This window comes from Gossypium arboreum, chromosome 7 (assembly GCF_025698485.1).
Source record: "Gossypium arboreum isolate Shixiya-1 chromosome 7, ASM2569848v2, whole genome shotgun sequence".
NCBI classification, from domain to species: domain Eukaryota; kingdom Viridiplantae; phylum Streptophyta; class Magnoliopsida; order Malvales; family Malvaceae; genus Gossypium; species Gossypium arboreum.
Genome location: NC_069076.1, coordinates 88,116,952 through 88,140,473, shown reverse-complemented (window position 1 = coordinate 88,140,473; position 23,522 = coordinate 88,116,952). Strand labels below are relative to the sequence as shown.

The following is a 23,522-nucleotide window of genomic DNA, read 5'->3' as shown; positions in this document are numbered from 1 at the left end:
TGGAGACAGGATTTCTCAATTTTGTTTACACATTTTTCTTATTGTAGTATCATTTTCTTTAAGTTACTCTGAAGAAGAAGAGAATTTAACTAAAGGAAGCTTTGTATGCCGCAGTAGTTGTGCAAGTTAAAGTTTGATAGCAGAGAAATTGAAGAACTGGTAATTTTCCTTACCCTTCTGTACTTATGGATTTAAGAAAGAGATAGGCTAAGAACTCTTAAAAACCTTCTATAATGGAAAATTCTGGGTTTGTAAAGTTTGAATGCCTTCAAGATAACCGATAAGTAGTTGTTATGCTTAACTACTAGGATAAATGAGGCTCTGGCATTTGGACAAAACAAGGCTGTTAAGACTAAGGAAGCAAGGTGAGTTTTTGCACCCTATCCTTGTAATGTTAAGTAAGTTAAAGATTTCATAGGCACATAAGTATTCTCCATACTAGTTTAATATACTCGATTTGATTATGAAACCATGATGTTTTATTGTGAAAAGCATATGTCGCATATTTTAATAATGGAACATGAAAAGGAATTATCAAAGGGTTTAGATGAAGTTATGACCTGGAAAATGGGAATTTCTGTTAGATACTATCATACAGTATTGCTATACATGAACTGTAATGGTGAAGCTCTGGGCATTGTGGAGGGGACACTGCGGTGTTCAAGGATCTAGGTTAGGATGACGAATAGAGGAATAGGCAGAGGAATAGGGAAAAAGGAAAATTGGAATTCCATTTCGATTTCACCATCCGGGATAGCTTAGAGCAAACCATGATGAACGAAGTTCCAGGCCATGTGAGGGTGGGGGGACACTTCTGTGTTTGAGCATCAATGTGGACATATGATCAGACTATATTGACAGTTATTAGGTTCTATAGATCAACATCTCAACGGTGGCCTACAGGCTCTATAAGGTGACACTGCGACTACGGTAAGGTCCTTCGTGGCAACACCTCATAGAGGTATAAGGTGCAAAATCATAGCTCAGCTATGACAATTGGGGTAGTCTGTCGGGACAGTAAACATAGAATACTCTGCTAGTATGATAAACATAGGGTTATACTAAAATGTCCACAGATCAATATGCGAATAGAGAATCCACCAAAGGTAATGAAAAGAGTGGATCAGAGAACGTCTCAAACTAACAAGGATAAAAAGATAAAGTAACTCCTTAGATAGGGAGGTATACGTATTATGTTTAGTCCAAGACCACCGATGGGGATGTAGATCCCACACTGCTTAAGGGGATGCAAAATTTTATCGAAATAGTAAGTCAGCCACCAAGTAGATGTGAGTTAGGAAAAGCCTACTTGAGTCTTTAGGAAAGAAAGTGTCAGCCCAAAACTAAGGGACTAATAGAGTCTGCCAAGGCTAGTAATGGGTGAAAGTCCGTCAGGACCATGAAAAGCGATAATGATCTGAATAATCTACCTAGTCGGGAGCTGTAGAACCAATAAACCTTCCATTTTAAAAGGGACTGAAAGAGCGAGAATTGTAGAGATTTTACTGTAAGTATCAGTGTTCTGAGGAGAAGGAACGTTATAGAGAGATAGTGTTCTGGAAAAGACCCACATTTTAACAATTATCGAAAAAAAAAGGCCAAGTATCGCTAATTCAAAGTACTAATTATGAGAATCAAGGATCATGTTTGTCAGTGAATGGCCTAGAGTAATGGAGGCACAAGTCTTGTCAACCGAGTTGGCAAATTCTATTATAAAAACCAGGGAGTTTGATTTTTAGCTAGATGTTTTATTTTCATAGGACCCATGCATATATATATATATATATATATATATATATATATATATATATCTGTGGGCAGATCTCACTAAGTTTATTTGAACTCATGAAATTGTTGCTTAAATGTAGGATTAGGTAAACAAAAGGGCATCATGAGGGACCAAGTCTAATTCTGTAACACCCTTAACCCGTATCCATCACCGGAACAAGGTTATGAAACATTACCGAAGTTTACAGATCAAATAAACAGACATTTCATATCATATAACATTCATCTCAAAAACCAATTGAAATCAAACATATTGTCCCTTATTGAGCCCTCAAGGCCCAAAATACGCATTAAAAATAAGTCGGGACTAAATTGGATACTCAAAATTTTTTTCAGAAAACATTAAAAATTTTCAAAGCTGTAAGGGTCACATAACCGTGTGGCCAAGCCATGTGACTCACACAGCCAAGAGACACGCCCGTGTCTTAGATCGTGTGGACATTCGAAATAGGGACACACGGCCGTGTCCTAGCCCATGTTCTTGCCCGTGCCCGTGTAACTCCCTGACTTGGGCCACACGGCCAAGCCACACGCCCGTGTGCTAGGCCATGTGAACATACTGAATTGCGCAATTTAAAAGATACAGAGGACACACAGTCGTGTCACTTGGCCGTGTGTTATACACGACTAAGACACATGCCCATGTTTTCGCCTGTATTGATGAAAATAGGTCATTTTTCAAGCCACATTTCTCACCCAATTTGACACTAAGCTAACTCAACATTTTTGCACATTAACAAGTCATAACAAGGCATTTAAAACAAGCCAAAATCAAGTCTTAAACAAGAAATATCACCACATACAACCAATATGCCTTTAGGCACTCAAATGACAACTTAAAAACTTGTCAACCAAGTATCCAAAACTTACCTAAATGACCAAATACATATATGCATATTCAAACCATATTTTACTTTTCATCATTCTACCATATTAAACACACATCAAATATGGTAAGGCCACATATATATATGCATCAAAATATATCAAACACAAGTCATATAAGTGGCTAATCTCAACAAGACAATTATATGCCAGCATTGGTCAAATTAACCTATACATGCCATTATAACCGGAATTGATTTACTGAAAGTACCAAAAGGACCGATGAATAGTGTGAAATAGCTCCAACCAGCTTCCAACCTGTACGAGCTTCTGAATTACAATAAAACATAAAAAATAACATAGAGTAAGCATTTAAGCTTAGTAAGCTCGTTTAACACAAAATTTAACTTACCATATATCCATAAAAATAGGTAAGTAAACAAAACATATCTCAACCAATTTGGCCAAAAGCTTAAACATATGATCACCAACATATTAGCCATGAAAATCACATAGAAGATCCAACACACATGGTTGAATTCATCAAAAAATCATATTTCATGTATTTTATGTAAATACCAGTAATAGTTCATAACGAACTCATATAATCTAGTAACAGAACTGTGCTCGTTGAACTATTTAGAATATCATTGGATATACGGGTAGTACACACGAAGTGTACTGAACTATAATCCATTAAGTCATGTACATGTATGCTCATACGAGCTGTAAACGGTAAGCTCTTTCGAGCTGAATAACGGAAAGCTCATGTGAGCTAAATAACGGGAAGCTCATAAGAGTTGAAATAGGTAACCCTAATGACATGTCATTTGTATCTTATGGATTCTTAAGGTTCAAACGGGGCTCGGTTTTTGTTGAATATACAACCGGTACTTATTCATGGCAATTATACAAATCACATACATATGATTTAATTTTAACATACAAATACTCAATTTAATTACACGAACTTACCTCGACAAGTGTACGTAGATACGAATGCGACTAACCAGATATTTTCTCTTTGCCTCAATCTAACTCTGTACGAGGTCTGGCAGGATCTATACGAATGAATTTAACTCATTTCAATATAATTCTCATTCAATTTAATCCAACATGAAATTTCGACAAAATTACCATTTTGCCCTACACTTTTAATTCCTTTGTAATTTAGTCGTAGGCTCGAAAAACGAAATTCATACAATTTAATCCTTACTCAAGCCTAGCCGATTTTATACATATTAATAGCAGCCCATATATTTCACAAAATTCACAAATTTTACCATAAATCTATCATTTTTTTCAATTTAATCCCTAATTGATAATTTCATCAAAATTCTCTTTACAAAAGTTGTGTAACTAACAACAACCATTCATTTTCTATCATCAAACTTCAAAATTCAAGCATATTCATCAACGGAAAAACCCTAATATTTTAACAGTTTTGCAAATTAATCCTTGAACTAGCTAGATTAAGCTACTACAATCTTAGAAACATAGAAATCAACAAAAATGGGACAAATATTCATACCTAATTGAGAAAAATAAGCTTGCCTAAATTTTCAAGCTTCCATGGCTAGGTTTTTTTTTTTTTTTTGGTGGATGATGATGAGAATAGATTATTTTATTTTATTTATTATAACTTTAATCACTAATTTCCAAAATTAACCTTAATATTTCATTCAATTTCCAATGATAGCTATTCATATTTATCCACTAAGCATTTTAATGGCCTATTTACTATATAAGGACCTCTAATTTAAAATTCTATAGCTATTTAATACCTTTAGCTATTAGAACACAACTTTGCACTTAATGCAATTTAGACCTTTTATCAAATTAGGTATGTAAGCGGTAAAATTTCTTAACTAAATTTTTATATGATATTTTTATCATATTTAGACTATAAAATAATATTAAACTAAATTTTTTGAATTTGGATTTGTGGTCTCGAAATCATTGTTCCGATTTCACTAAAAACAGGCTATTACAAATTCCACTAGAACAGGTGGCGCTGTAGTTGTTCACATGTATAGAGGGGTACCCCATAGAGGCCTTGCCTTGAGGTTCAGGTTGAATATGTCTATATTCGAGTAAAAATCCAAAAATTGTAAATAAATGTTGAGATTTGGGTCGTAAGGACTATCCATAAGTTTTGAATGAGATTTGTATTTAGACTTCCAAGATTTTTGAGTTATGAAAGTAAGAAATTAAATTCAAAACGGAAGTAATATTTAAGTTATTCAGTTTGGTGTTGCATCTGGTACCCGAATCTGGCGATCAGGTCGGGTATAGGGTGTTACACAAATTGTGCACTTAGCAATATGGCTCAATGGTGCTAACATGATTTAAAACAATAATCAATTATAAGAAATTTAATCAAATACATTTAATATAAAATTCGAGTACTATCTAAATCATGTTTTCATTTCTTGTCTCATGTATTTAATATCATGCTTTGTGCTTATTACCATGTCATATACCAACATTTGATTCACCTATCATTATATCTCAATCATATGTAAATCACGACATATCACAAGAACCATTTCAATTTCTTATCACTTTTTCAAATCTATTTATTCGTTTTATTGTTGTATCGGCCCTCAAGGCTTATAATAATCGAGTCGCATGGTCTTTCACATGCTATCTTTCATCGCTTTATCATTAATGTACATTTTCACAATTCACCTTTAACAATCAATATGTCAATAAGCAAAGTACATGTTTTATAATCCTTATTAACTGGACACGGGCTCAAGACAGATACACGGATTATCCAACCATCATACCAATATATCCGACGCTCAATGTCTCATTGTTACGTTCGAAGTAAAATCTTGTATACTAGTCCCACGGCATGCCAATTGTACCCTACATTATTCAAGGCCTTTAATAGGATAATCATTATCTCAACATATATATGTATTTTACATATAGCAACCATCATATAGCAAGTTCATATCAATCAAACCATTTACATATCAATACATAACATTAGTTAACACATCACATATCTTTAATTTAATCTTAATCATAACATGAATAACTATCAAATCAAGAGACAAATATTAGTGTTACCTTAATTAAACCATATTTAACAAACCACATACATATTGAATTCAAAGTCATGAAAGCACAAACCAAAATAGGCTACTCGTCTACGACCTTCGCCTTTCCTTTATCTAGAGATGACTTACGTCGTCTTTAGCTACATATGATAAATTCGATAATAGAAATAATATTAATTTCAAACAAACACATGAAACACAACAATTTAACGTAATTTGTATTTTATTCATTTTAGTCTCTATATCTGAAATAATCATATGTTTCGATATTTAGCATTGAACCAAAATTCAGTTTTATATGTATTTACTATGGACCTCATACTTTTAATCTATAGCATAATTTCTTAACAACGTTTGAATTATCCAATTTAATTCCTAATGTTATAAATTAACCATATAGCTTAAATGGATTTCTAATAAATTCCAACACTTTTTCTATACCCTTTAACTTAATCCCAACATACTCAAAAATCATACTTCAAATCTCATCAAAATCAAACTTAATTTTATCAATATCCATCAACAATTACAGAATCTAATACATGGGCATGAAAATTATTAGTTTAATCAGGATTTTTTGATGACCAACAATTCTTCAAACTCAAACCTGATTGATGTTTTCTTTTTAAAACTTTATATGGAATTGCTTTGGGACCCAAACTATGATTTTTTATAGGTATTGAAATAATTTAAATTTTTTTTTGAAAATAGGAAGAATCAGATTCAGTATAAAGTGAGAGAATTAGATTCTTCATTCTGTACCGTCCAAAGTTAGTTTGATTGAACTGATTTTAGCTTCCATTAGTCTCTTCAATTGATGGAATCGGCCTGAAAACACCAAAAATGGGTCTGATGGAACCAGTCAATTATTGGCAACATTTAATTTTTTTTACTGATTTGATTAATGAGCAGGGGTCATCGAGATTGGGAAAAGAAATGAAAATGAAACAATTTTGGCTGACAAAAAGAAAAATATATTTTGACATTATTAAGGGAAAAAAGTTGTTGAGCTGCAAGGATTGAACCAAACATCACAATCACCTTGTATGTTAAGAGATTATAACATCAGCTTTTACCTGTAAATGTGAGTGAACATGAAAGGGTCTCAAAACAAAACAAAACAAACCAGCTGTCTTTGAATTTTCTGAAGATAGTTGCAGGGGGGACCCACTGATTTCAACACCTTTACCCACTACATATTGAAAACGTTAAAATTCGATTTTTTTAAGATAAATGCGTAAACTGATGAAACCTTTCCCTTTCGTTTTATGTCTGCATTATCATTTCTGCAACACCCTTTTTATGTTGTTCTTTTATTTCTTCCACTGCTCCTTTTTAATTTTATTTCAGCCTTCGATACAAAAGTACTAGTTTAGTTTGGTTCCCTGTGGGTTGCTTTCATTCCCATCTTACAGCTTGTTGAAAAATCAATGGTAAATGAAGAAAACAATGCACTGTTTGGTTGAGGGTAAAGGTGTCATGGCCCGATTGATTCCTGTTTTTGAGTTGCTCCAGCCCACTCAATTTTATTATTTAAAATTTAATAAAACATTATAAATATATTTTTAATAATTAAATTAAATTCAAGTCCAACTAAAGTAACAGCTAACTGCTAGCATCTTGACCGTCTGTATTATTTTTCTAACAAAGCATGTCTGACCGACACATTACACCTATAATATTTATTGAACAACTGCTCTAAATTTGGTTTATTTATTTAATGAAGTAGAAATAAATATAGTCAAATAAAAGCTGTGAGTAAGATAAAGATTTAAAAAAAATTGACAATAATGTCAATCAATATAATAAAGGGTGAAAGCAGGGCATGGGAACAAAACTGGGTGCCGACCAATCACCATGCAAAATGAGTCTTTGGGATTAGTTGCCCTCTTTATTAAATGGGTTTTTCTTAAACTGGTCTTTGTCTTGGGATTGTATTTTTATTTTATTAATAACTCATCACTCAACTTCTTAATTTAAAGGTAGAAAGAATTTGGAAAAAGCACCCTTTCAACAAAATGACAATCCTAAAGCATGAGTTATAAAATAGTTCCACTGGTTTGACTTGTAGGAAAATTTTTGAAGCAACTGCACCAAAATAAAACATGCATTCACAACAATATGAAGCTAATTGCTCTTTCTTTCTCAAACTTTCGTGTACAAAGTCATAAATAATAATGCGAAAGGGTTGAAGAGTCTGATGGGAGATATGTTGTGCAAAGTTGAGTATTTTGTACAGATCGAGTGTGATAATGAAAATGCTCTTAAAATTGCTTCCAATTCTACCTTTTATGTTCTTAAAATGTGTTAGTGAAAATGTGTTAGTGTTTATTTATTTATTTATTTTAATTTAATGTTTTTATCATATTGGTTTTAAATATTGTATATATTAATATTTATTAAGCTAAAAATTTATATGAAATCTATTAATAAAATATGAAATATAAGGATTTAATGATTAAAATGCTAATTGTCCAAAAATATAGAGAAGGGTAAAAATAGTTTAATTTAATTTATAGTAAGTGGAAGATTTGATTTTCCGCAGCTGCCGCGTAAAACTATGACTTCGGTGAATACAGAAACAAGCAAAAAACGTTGATTGGTTTGTCCGAGAGACCAAACGGACCCATTGTGACGCCGTGACGTTTTCATTTTGCGGGTTGCGGTGCGGCATCCTATTTACAAGCTTCCCGTTTTTTTTTTTTCTGGGTATTTTACTATTATGGTCTGGAATGGTTTTGATAGACTCCCTCTTTTCTTCAGTTCTCCATCCCTTAATAAAAACAGTAGTAGCAGAAGAATAGAAAAAACGTTTTTTTTTCTTTCTCTTGTTTTATTAGATCCTAGGTTCTTCTTCTGTGTTGTCTCAGGTATGGCTTAAACTTTAGTTTTCTGTTGGAATTTTAGACGGTATTGTTTCTTTTTTCTACATTGGGGGGGTTCCTTGTCTGTGGATTCTAATTAGAGATTAGATAGAAAACCTGCTTTTGTGCTGAATTATGGTTTGTATTTAGGTTGTTAGTTTAGGCTGTAAATTATGGGTTCAGAGTTCAATTCCATAAACGGTTTCAAGTTCCACAATGGTTTTAGCATGCCTTATTCAAATGGATGCCCTAAATCCGATAATTCTAACGGGGTTAGATCAAATGACCCATCTTTAGATTTAAGCTCTGTAGGTGCCCCATTTTTACCTTCTCTTGGTTTGAATAATTCTAGCACTTATGCTTCATTCTTTAGCACAGACAAAGAGGGAGATTCTTCATCTCCTTCTGATGACGGTGACTTCTCCGACACTGTTCTCAAATACATAAGCCAGGTGCTTTTGGAAGAGGACATGGAAGAGAAGCCCTGTATGTTCCATGATTCGTTGGCACTTCAAGCTGCCGAAAAATCGCTTTATGAAGTTCTTGGTGAGAGCTATCCTCCTCGCAATCGAGCCCCACTTTGTAGTGGCCATAGTGTTGAGAGCAGCCCTGATGACTGTTCTTTCCGTACGTCCGGTGATCATAGCACTTATACTGGTTCTAGTTCCAATACTAGCAAATCTATTGATTCTCGGTGGAATGGTGATTTCGGGGAAAATAATGACAAGCCGTCTTTATTCGAAGCAAGTGTTCCTGATAACTTTGTTTTTCAGTCTTCTGTGAATTCTTTTTCACAGTCTTCAGCTCGTTTTCAAAAAGGTACTGCTAGTAATGGGAAAGGGTTGGTGGGATCTATTTCGAATGAGCTTGCTATTCCAAATTATTTTAGTGAGAGTGAATTGGCATTGCACTTCAAGAAAGGGGTTGAGGAAGCTAGTAAGTTCCTACCCAAAGGTAATCAGCTGACTATCGATTTCACGAGCAATGCATGGACTGCAGAGTTGAATCAGAAGGCTCCAGTGACGGTAGTCGAAATGGAGAGTGATTGGAAGGAGTATTCACCATATCGGTTGACAGGAAAGAAGAATCATGATCGAGAAGATGAAGATTTTGAAGAAGGGAGGAATAACAAACAGTCAGCGGTTTCTGGGGATGAAAGTGAGCTATCTGACATGTTTGATAAGGTGCTCATTTGTGCTGGAAGAAATGAAAAATCTCCTGCTTGTGGTGCTGATGAAACTCCACGCAATGGACCAAGCAAATTGCGGCCAAAGGAGCAAACAAATGAATCCGGGAAGGCTCGTGGCAAGAAACAGGGTAAGAAGAAAGAAGTAGTGGATTTGAGGACTCTCCTGATTTTATGTGCACAAGCAGTCTCAGGAGATGATGGTGCGACTGCTAAGGAACTGATAAAGCAGATTAGGCAGCATTCTTCACCCACTGGTGATGGCTCTCAGAGATTAGCTCAGTGCTTTGTCGATGCCCTTGAAGCGCGCTTAGCTGGGACTGGAACTCATATTTATTCCTCTCTGGCTGTGAAAAGAACTTCAGCTGCTGATATGTTGAAAGCTTACCAAGTTTATTTATCTGCCTGCCCATTCATGAAGATGGCAATTTTTTTCGCAAACAACACTATTTTTAAGGTAGCAGAGAAAGCAACGACACTCCATGTGATAGACTTTGGTATTTTTTATGGTTTTCAGTGGCCAGCTCTAATCCATTGCCTTGCAAACAGACCTGGTGGTCCTCCAAAATTACGAATTACTGGAATAGAGTTTCCCAGGCCTGGCTTCAGGCCTGCTGAGGCTGTCCAGGAGACCGGCCATCGCTTGGCAAGGTATTGTGAGCGTTATAATGTTCCGTTTGAGTTCAATGCTGTTGCACAGAAATGGGAGACAATCCAAACTGAAGACCTCAAGATTAATTCCAATGAAGTTATTGCTGTGAATTGCCTGTTTCGATTTAAGAACCTACTAGATGAGACAGTAGTGTTGAACAGTCCAAGGGATATCGTTCTAAACTTGATCCGGAAGATAAATCCTGATATTTTCGTTCATAGCATTGTTAATGGGTCCTATAACGCCCCTTTTTTTGTGACACGGTTCCGGGAGGCACTCTTCCATTTCTCTGCACTATTTGACATGTCCGAGACAAATATCTCTCAAGAAGATAACTTGAGGACCATGCTCGAGCAAAAGTTTTACAGGCAAGAAATAATGAATATTGTAGCTTGCGAAGGCACAGAAAGAGTAGAAAGACCAGAGGCATACAAACAATGGCAGGTTCGTAGTGTGAGGGCTGGCTTTACACAGCTTCCATTAGACCCTGAACTCATGAAGAAAGTTAGAGGAAAGGTGAAGGAGTGCTACCACAGTGATTTTATGGTGGACGTGGATGGGCGGTGGATGTTGCAGGGATGGAAGGGTCGGATTATCTACGCGTCTTCTGCTTGGGTACCCGCATCTTATCCAGTTTAAAACGCAAGCTTTAACGAGAGCATCGTTCAAGCCAGGCATTGACATCAATCTTTAGGATGACCTATCAGAAAATTTTGTTTTTACCTCAGAATGAAGTAGCAGTGGCTTGTATTGATTACATTTAATGCTCCTTAACATCATGGTGTAACATGCTACATAGCTTTTGTAGATTATGCCTTCGGCTCATTTGACCTACTCTTGTACCCTAATCTAGTTAGTGCAATGCAACTTCATAGATTATGCAAGGACTACTGGTTTATCCATAATCCATGGCCTTGCTTCGTACAGCATTGAATACGTGCCAAATGGCTAACTTTTTTCTAGAACATCATGATCGAAAAGAAACAAACAGGGCGGTGGGGGTCCATTAATTTACATAAATATGAGGTTAAGCAAAGTCCAATTCAGCTTGACAAACTGCAGGGCAGGTGGTATCTTCTCCTTAATGTTGACAACGGAAAAAGTTAAATCAATCCAGAGTATGTTTCTTTCAATAACAAAGGTTTAGCTAATTTCTTGGGTTTATTTTATTTTATTTTATTTTATTTACCAAATTTCACTATCAATACGCCACTAAGGTTAATTTATGTCACAATTTCTGCTGTAAGCAAAGACAACTAACCCAAAAACAAATAATAATTGAATAGATAATATAACCATGTTAATACCCAATTTGTATGTAAGTTTATATGATTTGACACCTTGAATACCAAACACTATTGCTAATCATGAATTATTTTGAAGTGCATGTAATGTTCAATGTACCAGGCGATATGGGGTGATTGGCATATAATTTAATGCAATATTATATGTACTAATCAATCAAAGCTAGCATCTTTCCGTAGTCACTATAATAATTGCTTACTAAAGCAAACAAAATGAATTTAATTTGATGAGTGAGGATTATCTTTAAAGCTTACCACTGTCTAGTATGTTTTTACCATTTTTAAAGCTTAGCACTCTCATTGAAATATTAAATTATATAAAAGGGTAATATGTAGTTTACCTCTAAATTTGTCTAAAAAGTATTTAGTTAGTATTTGACTTTTTTTTTTTATTTACTTGGTATTTAATTTGTATTCTGTCACATACACTGCTCCAATTTGTTAACAACATTACTTTTGTAAGGGTTAACATGTAGCTTGCCCTCTAAACTTGTCCAAAAGTATTTAGTTGGCACATGAACTTGTCCAAAAAATTATACTTTTTTTAATTTCATTTCTATTTTTTAAAAGGTTCTTAATTTTTTTTTTAATTTATATCCGTCATGTGTCATACTAAGAGGTTACTACATGTAACTATAGGATTGACCATCAATGTCACATTAGCACAAACTAACGGTGCTAGAATAGAGGTACCAACCTTGGTAATGGAATACAAGTTTAGGTATCAACTAGGTACAAAAGAAAATTCAGATATCAATTAGGTATTTTTGGACAAGCTCAGGGGCAAATTACATATTAACCCTATTGACCGCGTGCACTGAGGTTGATAATCAACATAAAAAAATCAATAATAGGGCGATATATTACAAGTGTGACAGATCGAATTGTAATATTTTTAGTGATACAATGGAACACTCGAATATTCTAAGGATTGAACCCAAGAGAGTTTGAGGACAAAGTGATTCCTAATTGACAAGTATGCAACAAAGAAGTCTAGTTAACCACTCATTAAGTTCTATATTATGGCAATTCATTATCAGGGTTAATTAAGCTAAGTACCTACTTAACAGTAAGGAGGACCAAATTGCAAAAACCAAAAAATTACACAATTAACAATTAAAAAAAAAAGTGGCCGGTTGACTTCCATATTGTTGATTAGTCTTTGAATTAGGGATCTAAAAAGTTTAAACTTTTAATCAGCTCAATTTTACCTCTCGGTCACCATTTTACCAAATTAGGCTATTTAGTCTGGTTTACCTGTCAACTTCACCAAACTAACTCAGACTAAATGAATTGGTGCTTAATAGGATCTCCTTTCGGTCTCACCCATCTATATGTTCCCTTAGAGGAATCAATCCTAAGTTTTGAAAGTTATTCAATGTAGTCTAATTTTTACAATTTAATATTTATACCAAAAACTAACCAAACCATGAACCAACAACCATAAACTTTGTCACCTAACATTATTTCCATACAAAAAATAGTCCAATAAACAATCAAAGCATACATTAGATTAAGCACAAAAGTAGGGTTTAAAAAGCTTAGTGATTTCTTAATGGTTGCTTAAAAGAGACAATGTTGACAACAGTGGGGGTCACAAATACTATCAAAGAACATTTTTTTAACTATAAAAAAAAATAGAGATGAGCTATATTAAATGTTATGGATTAAAATGGTAATACAACTAAAAACTACAATTAAGACAAAGCTACAATAAAACTAACAAACTAACAAACTACCAACTAACACAACTAAGAACTAGAAAAGTTTAAACTAAACCCTAAAAATATAAAGAAGAAGACAACTAGAAAGCTAAAAAGATGAAAGAAAAGTAAAACTAAACAACCTCTTAGTTCTCAGCCAAAAGTGACTTTTGACTTCTTATTGCAGGCCAATATTTTGGATCAAAATGCCCCTAGATGTATTTTGATTGGTGTTGGTGCTAGACAAAAACTATCTTTGTAGTCAATTTTGCTCCTTGTTAAGTAGCAATATCGTGATATCCAGGCTTTAGTGTCGCAATACCCAAGACAATATTGAAATTGGGAGTCTTGGGGGTCTCGATGTCATGATACCCACTCTTGGTATCGCAATATCACTGTAGTTAGTCTCAAGTTTCTTCACTTCAGCATTGTCAAGGGTGTCACGACTTCCATAGCTCAGTGTCGTGATACCCCTCTGAATGATGATTTAAGTTTGGGCCCTTATCAACTTTCTACATCATTCAATCATATTGTTTGTTCTCCCATGGCACCATTTGGCCAATTTGGATGTCAAAAGAGCATAAAACTAATAAAAATAATTTATTAACAACAAAAACTAAAAATCGACAAAAGTAAATAAAAGACACCTAAATTGCTTGAGAATAAACTCCTCTCATGTAATGGAGAGCCTAATTTGACGTATTAAATTACGACAAATCACTTATATAAAACTCATCAAAGAAAAAATGCAAGTTCAAAGGAAGGAACATCTAGAAATCTTGAACATGAATTGACAAGAAAGATATTAAAAGATTTAACTTAAATTATAAGTGAGATAGTAAAAGGTTTATATACAAAAATTCATTATTCATGGGTTCTATTGTTGGATATATGGTTTATTTTAGTAATGATTTTCTTCTTTTTTAGAAATTTTAAACAAAATATTAAAGGTTAAAATATGCTCCAAATTTTTATACTCTTTATACATTTGGAATTTAGTCTTTTATTTTTATTTTTAGGTATTTAATCTTTTTACTCTTCATATTTGAATCCAAGCCCAATTGTTAACACTATTTGATCTCTTCTATTAAATTAATTAATGTGACATTTTGAAATAAAGAAATGCTCATTTGATAGTCATGTAACAAGAAAAATGATGATGTAATTATAAACTTAAATTTAACAAAAAATTTAAACGGTGCTAACAATTAGACTTATAATTTGGAATAGAGACTAAATTCACATGTTTTAACCAAAATTGTTAAGAGAAAAAATACTATTCTAATAATATTTATTAAATTATTTTTAACAAAGTTGATATTGATACTACTTAATTAAAAACATTATAATAGAATTGGTATAGGAGGTGGAATCTGGACCCAGAATTGTATATAATCTACAATATAAAATTTGAATTGGGATTTTGGGTGATTCACCACACATAAATTCATCATATTATACATTCAACATTTTGAATCCTACGGAGAAATATTATAAATAATAAAAAGAATCATATGTACATAGATTTTAAGTTAAATAAAAATTTAATAAAAAAAAAGTAGAGAGAAAGCGAGAATCATGGAGACATGATCATGTGCTTTAAAGTGGATACATACAAATATAACTATGTGAATTCAGTATATAAATTTTAAATTTAATCTTTATTATTAATATATTAAAAAAATATTCTTTGCTTTCATTTTCTAGACTTTTGATATAATAATATTTAAGATAAATTTTGTATAAATTATATTTTTTTGAAAGACCCAACTAATGCATTTATTAGATGGCATATTATACAAGTACAAATGGAACAATAACTTCTTCCTACAACTGTCCTACTATAATTGACATCCAAAACGGTGCCTTGGGGAAATGAAAGCAGAAAAAACAATAAAAGAGTTTTAGGAATTCAGAAAAGCAAACAGAAAGACTCTAAACTTAAAAGCAGAAAAATAAAAGACTAATATTAAAATCCCATTTTCTTCTCACTAAACCCATAAATCCGTTGTGCATTAGTCGCTTTGGAGACTCCTCAACTGTGAATATATCAGCATATGACTTTTTAAACACCAACCTTCGTTGTTTCCACGAGTTCATTGAATCAATCCGTCATTTTGAGATCTGGACTCGTCACTGTCATTTATTCTACCATTGTTGCGGTTCTTGACATTATTCACCAGTTCTTCTACCGCTCGTGGTACCTCTTCCACCCAATATTGTGGGTCTTTTTACTTCCATCCTTCCATCGCCATTCCATGCGCTATTATATTAGCTACTCTTGGTACATGTTTGAACTTTATAATTATGAATCCAAGTGATTTTCTTTTTATTTCTTGGATATAGACTCTAATGCATGATCTGTCTTTTGTTTCAAGGTTTAGTTTCCTAATAACCGTCAATGCATCTCCCTCAACCTGTATTTCATAAAAACCTATTTCTTCTGCCATAGTGACAGCCAGTAAGCACACCTTACCTCGGCCGTTGTTGGATTTGCAATATTTTCTCCTAGGTAAGTACACGATGCCATCACTAACCCTTCTTTATTTCACGCAATGATTCCTATTAATGAAGTATGCTGGATCTGGTTAAAAGACGCATCAAATTTGATTTTTATCACATCTCCTATGGGTGGTTGCCACTCCCTACTGGTATTCTCAGTTCTGATCTTTATTACTTCACTCATTTGTTTAATTTTTGCACAATATGCGTTGATAAATCCCACTACTTCATGCACTAGGGTCCTCATTCCCTCATGATACACTCTATTTTAGTTGTACCAAATAGACCATAAAAAGATGGTTCTGATTTTACATTCCTTTTCAGTGAGATGCTCAAGTTCATTCGTTAACCATGCTTTCCAATTTGTTTCTCTGTTGCATGTCGAATTGATATCTCCCAAATCCCGGAGTATTTGTCGGGTGAAGTTACAGTCCCTAAAGAGATGGCTCACCGTTTCCTTATCTTCTTGACACACTGGACAAGTCGTGTTTATCACCAATTTTTGAAGTTTCAGATTATACAGAACCGGCACGAACTCATTCACAACTTTCCACAAATGTATTCTGATTTTACTTGGCACTTTAAGGTTCCATACAGGGGCGAAGCTAAAACAAGTTTTTAGGGGGCCGAATGAAATTTTAATTTTTTATAGTCTATATATTTATAATTTTTAAAGGATTAAATAGAATTTTTATAATTTTAGGGGGGCCAAAGTACAATTTTACCTTTACTAATTTAAAATTTTAAGAAAAATTCAAGGGCCTAAACATAAATTTTCCAATTTAGAGGGGGCCAGGGCCACTGCCAGCCCCCCCTGTATTCGCCACTGGTTCCATAGTTTTGTATAAAACTTAGTTAGGGGATTATGTTGTATTCTGGGATCTTCTGTTTTATTCAACCTTCTGTAACCATTCTTAGCTGTGTAATTCCCTGTCTTATCCCCCTCCAAATTAGTATATCTTTTGGTTCACTGCTGGCCAGCGGTATTGAGACAATTCTCTGCATTTGTTCCTCACCAAATAAAGAATGTATTTCCTCTTGTTTCCAAGTAACAGAATCTCTTTCATTTAAGTCGAATACTGTGGAATACCTAATATCAATTTGTTGACATTGAACTCTTCCGTTTCCAGCTCCTGGTAGCCATCTGTCATTCCAGATATTGACACTTCTGCCATTCCCGATTCTCTAGCCAGTCCCCTCCTCTAACAGACGTCCAGCTCCTCATATGCTTCACCAGGTAAATGATGGGTAAGATCCGATTCTTGCACTCATAAACTCTCATTTTGGGAAGTATTTCGCTTTCATTACTCTTGCGAACAAACAATTGGGCTACATAATAATCTTTCATCCCTGTTTCGCTAACAAAACCATATTAAACATTGATAGATTTTTAAAACCCAACCCTCCCTACTTTTTGGGGATGCACATATCACTCCATTTACACCAATGAATGCCTTTATTGTTTTTTGGATTATGCCACCAAAATTTACACATAATATTTTCAAGTTCATTGCAAAAAGAAACTGGTAGCTTAAAACACTGCATCGCATAAATTGGAATAGCTTGTAAAACGGATTTAAGAAATACCTCTTTTCCCCTTGCCGATAAAAATCAAATACTCCAATTGTTTATCAGTTTGTTGAAACGTTCTTTAATCTCAATGAAAGCCTGCTTTTTAATTCGACCCACTATTGTAAGAAGCCCAAAATACTTCTCTACATTTTTAGAAATACGTACTCACAATATGTTGCCCACCTGCTCTTGTAATTCTTCTTTAGCATTCCTACTAAAGTAGATCAATGATTTTTCAAAATTGACTTTTTGCCCCGACAATGCTTCATATTCATTAATTGCCCTTTTCAATGTATTAGCACCTTCAGTCGATGCTTCTCCAAACAGAATGCTATTATTAGCAAAAAATAAGTACGTTACTGAAATATGACTTATTCCCACCTTTGCCTCTAGCAGCTTCCCCTCTCTCTTTTCCTTTTCAATAAGACGGGAAAAACCTTCAGCACAGATTAGAAATACATATGGGCTTAATGGATCGCCTTGCCTTAATCCTCTTGTAGGTCTAAATTCCTCTCCATTTTTTTCATTCATCACCACTGTATAGTAACACTGGTTATGCACCTCATTATAAGAGAAATCCATTTCTCACAAAATCCCATACTTCTCATCAGTCTCTCCACAAAGCCCTATTAACCCTGTCGTAAGCTTTACTCATGTCGAGTTTTAAGCAAATCCTCTATTCGAACTCCCTTTTCTTTTCTTGAAAGAATGTAAAATCTCGTAGGCTACAAAAATGTTATCTATAATTTGCCGTCCTGGTACGAATGCTCCTTGACTGTCATCAATACAGTAGTGTAAAACTTGACAAAATCTGTTGACAATCACCTCTAAAATTATTTTGTAAATCACATTGCAAAGGCTAATAGGACGAAACTGACTCATATTCTTTGGTGAAGTCACCTTAGGAATTAATACTATACTTGTACGATTCACCTCCTCCATATTTCGTCGACCATTCAGGATTTGCAAACAGTACCTAGTGATTTCCTCTCCTACAATGTTCTAGTACTTTTGAAAAAAGATTACAGGAAAGCCATCATTCTCTGATGCTTTAAGAGGGGCTATAGATTTTATTGCTTCTAAAATCTCTTCTGCTTGGAATTCCATCTTCATATTTTCGTTGAGCTCTTCCGTGATGCAAGGTGTTATTGTTGAAATTAATTTGTCGATGCTACTTACCTCGCTGGCCAAAAATAGATCCTTGAAATAATCTGTTGCTATATTAGAAATTTCGTTAGCCTCAGTCATCCATCTTCTAGAAACATTTTCAAGCCCGTTGATCATGTATATATTATATTTTTAAATATGAACGAAAATTTTATTAAATATTTTTATAGCATTTTTAAAGGCTTGCAATATACTCAAAAATTTGTTTTAAATATGTTTTAATTTATCTAAATGTTTTTGGGTTAAAACCAAAGTGTTTTTAGACGTTTAAAATATTTTTAAGTGATTTTGGTATGCAAGTCTCAATATATATAGACATATATCTCGAGACATGAAAACTTCGAAACAAAAATTTGCTTCAAGACTTGTATGCCTAAAGACTAGTAGAATGTTTGGAAACATAAACTGCCAACGACTTTTTTTTGAACTTGTCTCGAAACGTCTTGCCAGGTTTTGAGACATGACGTGTAGGGACAGTTTTTAAGCCTAAAATTAATGCTTCCAACAATTAGATTTCATCCCTAATGACAGTAAACATCAACACACTTGTTCCTTGGTATAAATACGCTTCAAAAACACTTCAAGACTCAATAGAGAGAGATCCATGCATCAAGATCAAGAGAAAAATATTCAAATCTATATTCTTTCAATTCTTTTGTAAATTTTCTCTAGAAGCTTAATGTCAAATCATTTTATCATTCACATATTTCAGTATTGAGAGCTTAATTTGTGTAAATACACACCTTGTAGAGGTCTGTTTGGTTACTCTCTTTCATTTCAACAAATGTAAATTGGGAGGGTCTCAGTTGAGCTATAAAAACTAAGATGAGTTCTAGTTAAGCCATAAAAACTAGAGGGGGGATTCTATCATGGCCTTGTGAAAAAAAATAAGGATTGTAAAGGTTATACCTTCTCCTTTCATCAATTCTAGAAGTGAATTGGGAAATCCTTAGTAATGGGAAGTTGAGGTGGTAGACGTAGACAATTGGGACCAAACCACTATAAATTGAAGTGTCCAAACTTTTCTTTCATTTTCTTATCATTTAAAAAAGTTTGTAGAGATTTTTAAAATACCAATTCAGCCTACTCTTAGTATTTTGGGGCCTAACAAGTATAAAGTTATTAAAGGTGCATTTGTTTCACAAAAAATGTTTTCTTCATTTGCAAGTGTTTGTTTCATAGAAAATAATTTGGTAAGTGAAAAATGACTAACAGATCAATGAAAAATAAGTCTTCTTTTTCCCCTATAAAATAACTTATCATTTTAAAAAGCATAAATCATTTTTCAAAAGAACTCCTTTATGAGTAATTTTATTTTGATATAAAAATTAGCTTCAATCAAGCCTAATATTATTATATTAATAATAAATTTTAATATTTAATTTTAAAATATTAATATCAAAACTATAATTTCAATATTATTTTTTATGGAAAGAAGCACATAGTAAGCCATGTAGTAGCATGAAACAAGGACCAACAAAGGAAGAACACCAAAAACAATCCCAAGCCGACAAACTTAACCCATACACCCAAACCTAGAACCCTTGACCTTGTGAGTATTAACAGTAGCAATATCATTATTATACATCGATGCTAACCAACTAAAAGGAACAGTCCATTCACAATAGTTCAAGATATTAGAAAATTGGATTCGAAAAACGCAGTGAAAAATAGGTGTAAGGGAAAACCAAAGTTTTAAAAAAAAATTCAAAAATAAGAACTTGATTGTGTTATCTAAAGTAATAAACACTTAATCAAAATCGTACATTTATGATTCGTTTAGGCTGAATGCTTCAACCAAATAGTTTTCTCCGCTATCCTCAAGCTCACGTCTGTCAAGTGTGGGCTAATTTCGAATTAGAATTTTTTTCACAAAATTATCAGTGGGGCAATCTCATAATTTCTCTAAACTTCTAGGGTCAATTGTAAATAAAAATATTTCTCTAGAAATTTTTTGAATAATTTCTTCAGATAATTTTCTCTCTACAATTTTTCTTGAATTCAAGTGTATTAGAATAATGACCCATGCTCTCTTTATATAGGGAGAGTTTAGAGAGAGTTCAACCAAGATTAGAATTTATCATATTAATAAAATTTGAAATGGGTTGACTAACTATATGCAAATTTGAAATTGAATATGTTACTGAAAGCATGTATGAATGCCAATGTTACTATTAAATGAAAATTATGTAAGGCATACACCGACACTGATTATTGATACGTATGTTAAGCATGTCATTGTACTGAGATTCATTTTGGTTGCATGAAATTCTCACTGGTTGTATGTCATTTTGCATCTACATGGGTGGGTATTTACGGTTGACGAAGGAGTTCCGTGGAGATCCGGTGACATTTAAAGTCCACAATAATGTTGTCAGTGCACTGCACCGGAGATTTGAGGAGATTAGGCGATTTATCACATTTTTACTGATAGATTGTTTGCATTTTTATCGGTAGTTTTATCTGCATTACTGTATTGGCGGTTTATCCACATAGAGCTTCGACTCTTACTACTTTGGAGTTCGATAGATGGGTCTTAAAGAACTCGTGGTGTGTAGCAGATAGTTGGGTAGAAACCTTTTGCATTGCATCATTTGCATCATACCATGCCCATACTCCATTCTGTTAACTGTTATGGTTTAATATGAATTCTTACTGACATAAACTCCATAAGATAGCTTTATGGTCTTTTGGTTAATGCATATATACACTATTGATAAATTGTCATATTTATTATGATCGTTGTGTTGATGTCCCTATGTCATACTATATTGTTGTATTTTTGTTTGAATAACTCTTAGACTTAAACTAAGTTTTCATAAGTCCATTCCCCCACAATGTTTAACTTTTTAGGTAAACCTCGAAGCTAGGATCGAACCTAACACGCGAAGTATCACCTCAGACACCAGATTATTTTTAAATAAGTATTTTTAATATAAGTATTTTATTAGTTTTTTTATTATAATTTTAAGTTTTTGGTCTTTGGCTTGATTATTTTATTTTAAGGATTTTTATGCATGTATTATTCATTCGAATGGTTCGAATTTAATAACTAGTAATTGTATGTTATTTGGCCTAAGTAAAATCTGACTCAATCAATGATTTTCCACTACATTAGATTACATTGAGTTTTTACAAAGTTAAGCGACAAACCAAATGATTTTCTAAAAACATCACTAATAACAATAAAATGAAGTCTAAAGTAGATACAACCTAATAAATGAATGTTTAAGCTAACTCAAAGAAACAAACACGGTTTTCCCAAAATAAGTCGGCTTAGCATTGTTAAAAGCATTAGTAGGATAACTTAGCCATTCCAGTGGCCAATGTAGCTTTCTCAATTTAACTATAATGTCTAGGCCGGGTTAGGGAGTTTACAATATTAAATATCAAATTTAAGCATATTAAAGGGGTCGAAGGCTAAATTTAATCTTTTTCGTAAAATGAAAAAAAAAAGGAAAAAGGGAAGCATGGATGAGAGAGCCGCATGGTGACCTTCCTTTGTCTATAGTAAGCATATTAAAGGGACCAAAGGTGAAATTTAGCCATTTTTGTAAAGTAAAAAAAAAATAGGAAGCATTGTGAGAGAGTCATGTGTCAACAAATGGAAGGTCCATTATATTCATAGTGGGGTCCGATTTTGTTATTGATTCGATCAATACAAGATGATTATATTTAGGTGGGCCATAATAGCTTCTAGGATGTATTCAAACTTGAAGGTGCCTAACCCTTCTGGAAAGGCTAGAGGGTTGGTTCTCCTTTGATCATGACGGATGGCCTAGTGAAACATCTTATTAGGCAAAGTCAGTAGGAAGATCAACATTATCTATAATGTTGACACGCGTCCAAATAACGGAGGAATATATATTAATATTATATTAAATAATAATTAAAATTATATTTATGCCTAAAACAAAATAACATAAATAGCAATAAAAGATAAAAAGGAACAAAATGAGAATTACATCTCTCATGAAACCTCTAGTAGATTAAACGCTTTATCTCTAATTGAAAAGTTGGGATCGAATAAGATAGAAAATTCTTAACCCAAGTTTCTCGAAGTGTGTTCGAGTGCGAGCCAATTTTTGGCATAAAAGTCAAACAAATGCTTTTAGATTCAAAGTGGCCCTAAAACTTTGAAACAATCTGTCAAACATCAATATATTCCACATGAGTTCACATGTAATACATATAATAATAACGACATTTTCTCTAACATTATTTATTGTTGTCTGTTTTTGGTGTTGGATATTCTTGTTTCCCAAGTTTTAACATATTACTAATATGAGTGCCATTGTTTATTTGTTTGCATAAAATTATATAGCATAAATTTACAGGCTAAAATATACTTTAAGTTTAATTTTATTTCCAAAATTTAAGCAATCTATTTTATTAGGTTTAAAATTTAAGTTCAATAGTTACCACTATTAAAATTCTTCTATTAAATTCATTTATGTGACATTTTAAAATTAAAAAAATTGTTAATTTTATTGTTACATGACTACCAAATAGTTAACAATATCCGTTTGAACTTGTCATGATAAAATGTATTTTTTGTTAAAATAGTCTTCCTAAGAAAAATTGACCTTAGCATTTTGATTAAAATAGTTAACAATGTTAAATATTTAAACTAACTAATGACATTATAAAAGTAGAAATATCAAATTATGTAAAAAAATAAGATATATAGATTAAATCTCAAATTTTAGCATAGTGTATGGGCTAAAATTGAAGTTTGGTAATTTTCTTATAATATACAAAATAAAATAAAATAAGGCAAACCTACAAGAAATAAAAAGCTATGTATCTGTCTCTAAAATCCTTAGCGCATTCAAATTATATATAATAATGTAATATTTTAATAGAAAAATTAACTATTTTGACTAAT

At 33.1% G+C, this 23,522-nt stretch overlaps 1 protein-coding gene across 1 annotated transcript; it reads left to right on the top strand.

The window, feature by feature from the left end:
- Positions 1-7,702: 7,702 nt before the first annotated feature.
- Positions 7,703-11,270, top strand: LOC108474753 (scarecrow-like protein 33). Its single transcript, XM_017776764.2, has one exon. The coding sequence runs from the start codon at positions 8,722-8,724 to the stop codon at positions 11,023-11,025; it is 2,304 nt and encodes a 767-aa protein (XP_017632253.1). The 5' UTR covers positions 7,703-8,721; the 3' UTR covers positions 11,026-11,270.
- The last annotated feature ends 12,252 nt before the right edge of the window (positions 11,271-23,522 follow it).

Bases quoted from the DNA above. Each gene is read 5' to 3' on its own strand.
- LOC108474753 (XM_017776764.2), top strand. From the start codon at position 8,722: ATGGGTTCAGAGTTCAATTCCATAAACGGTTTCAAGTTCCACAATGGT.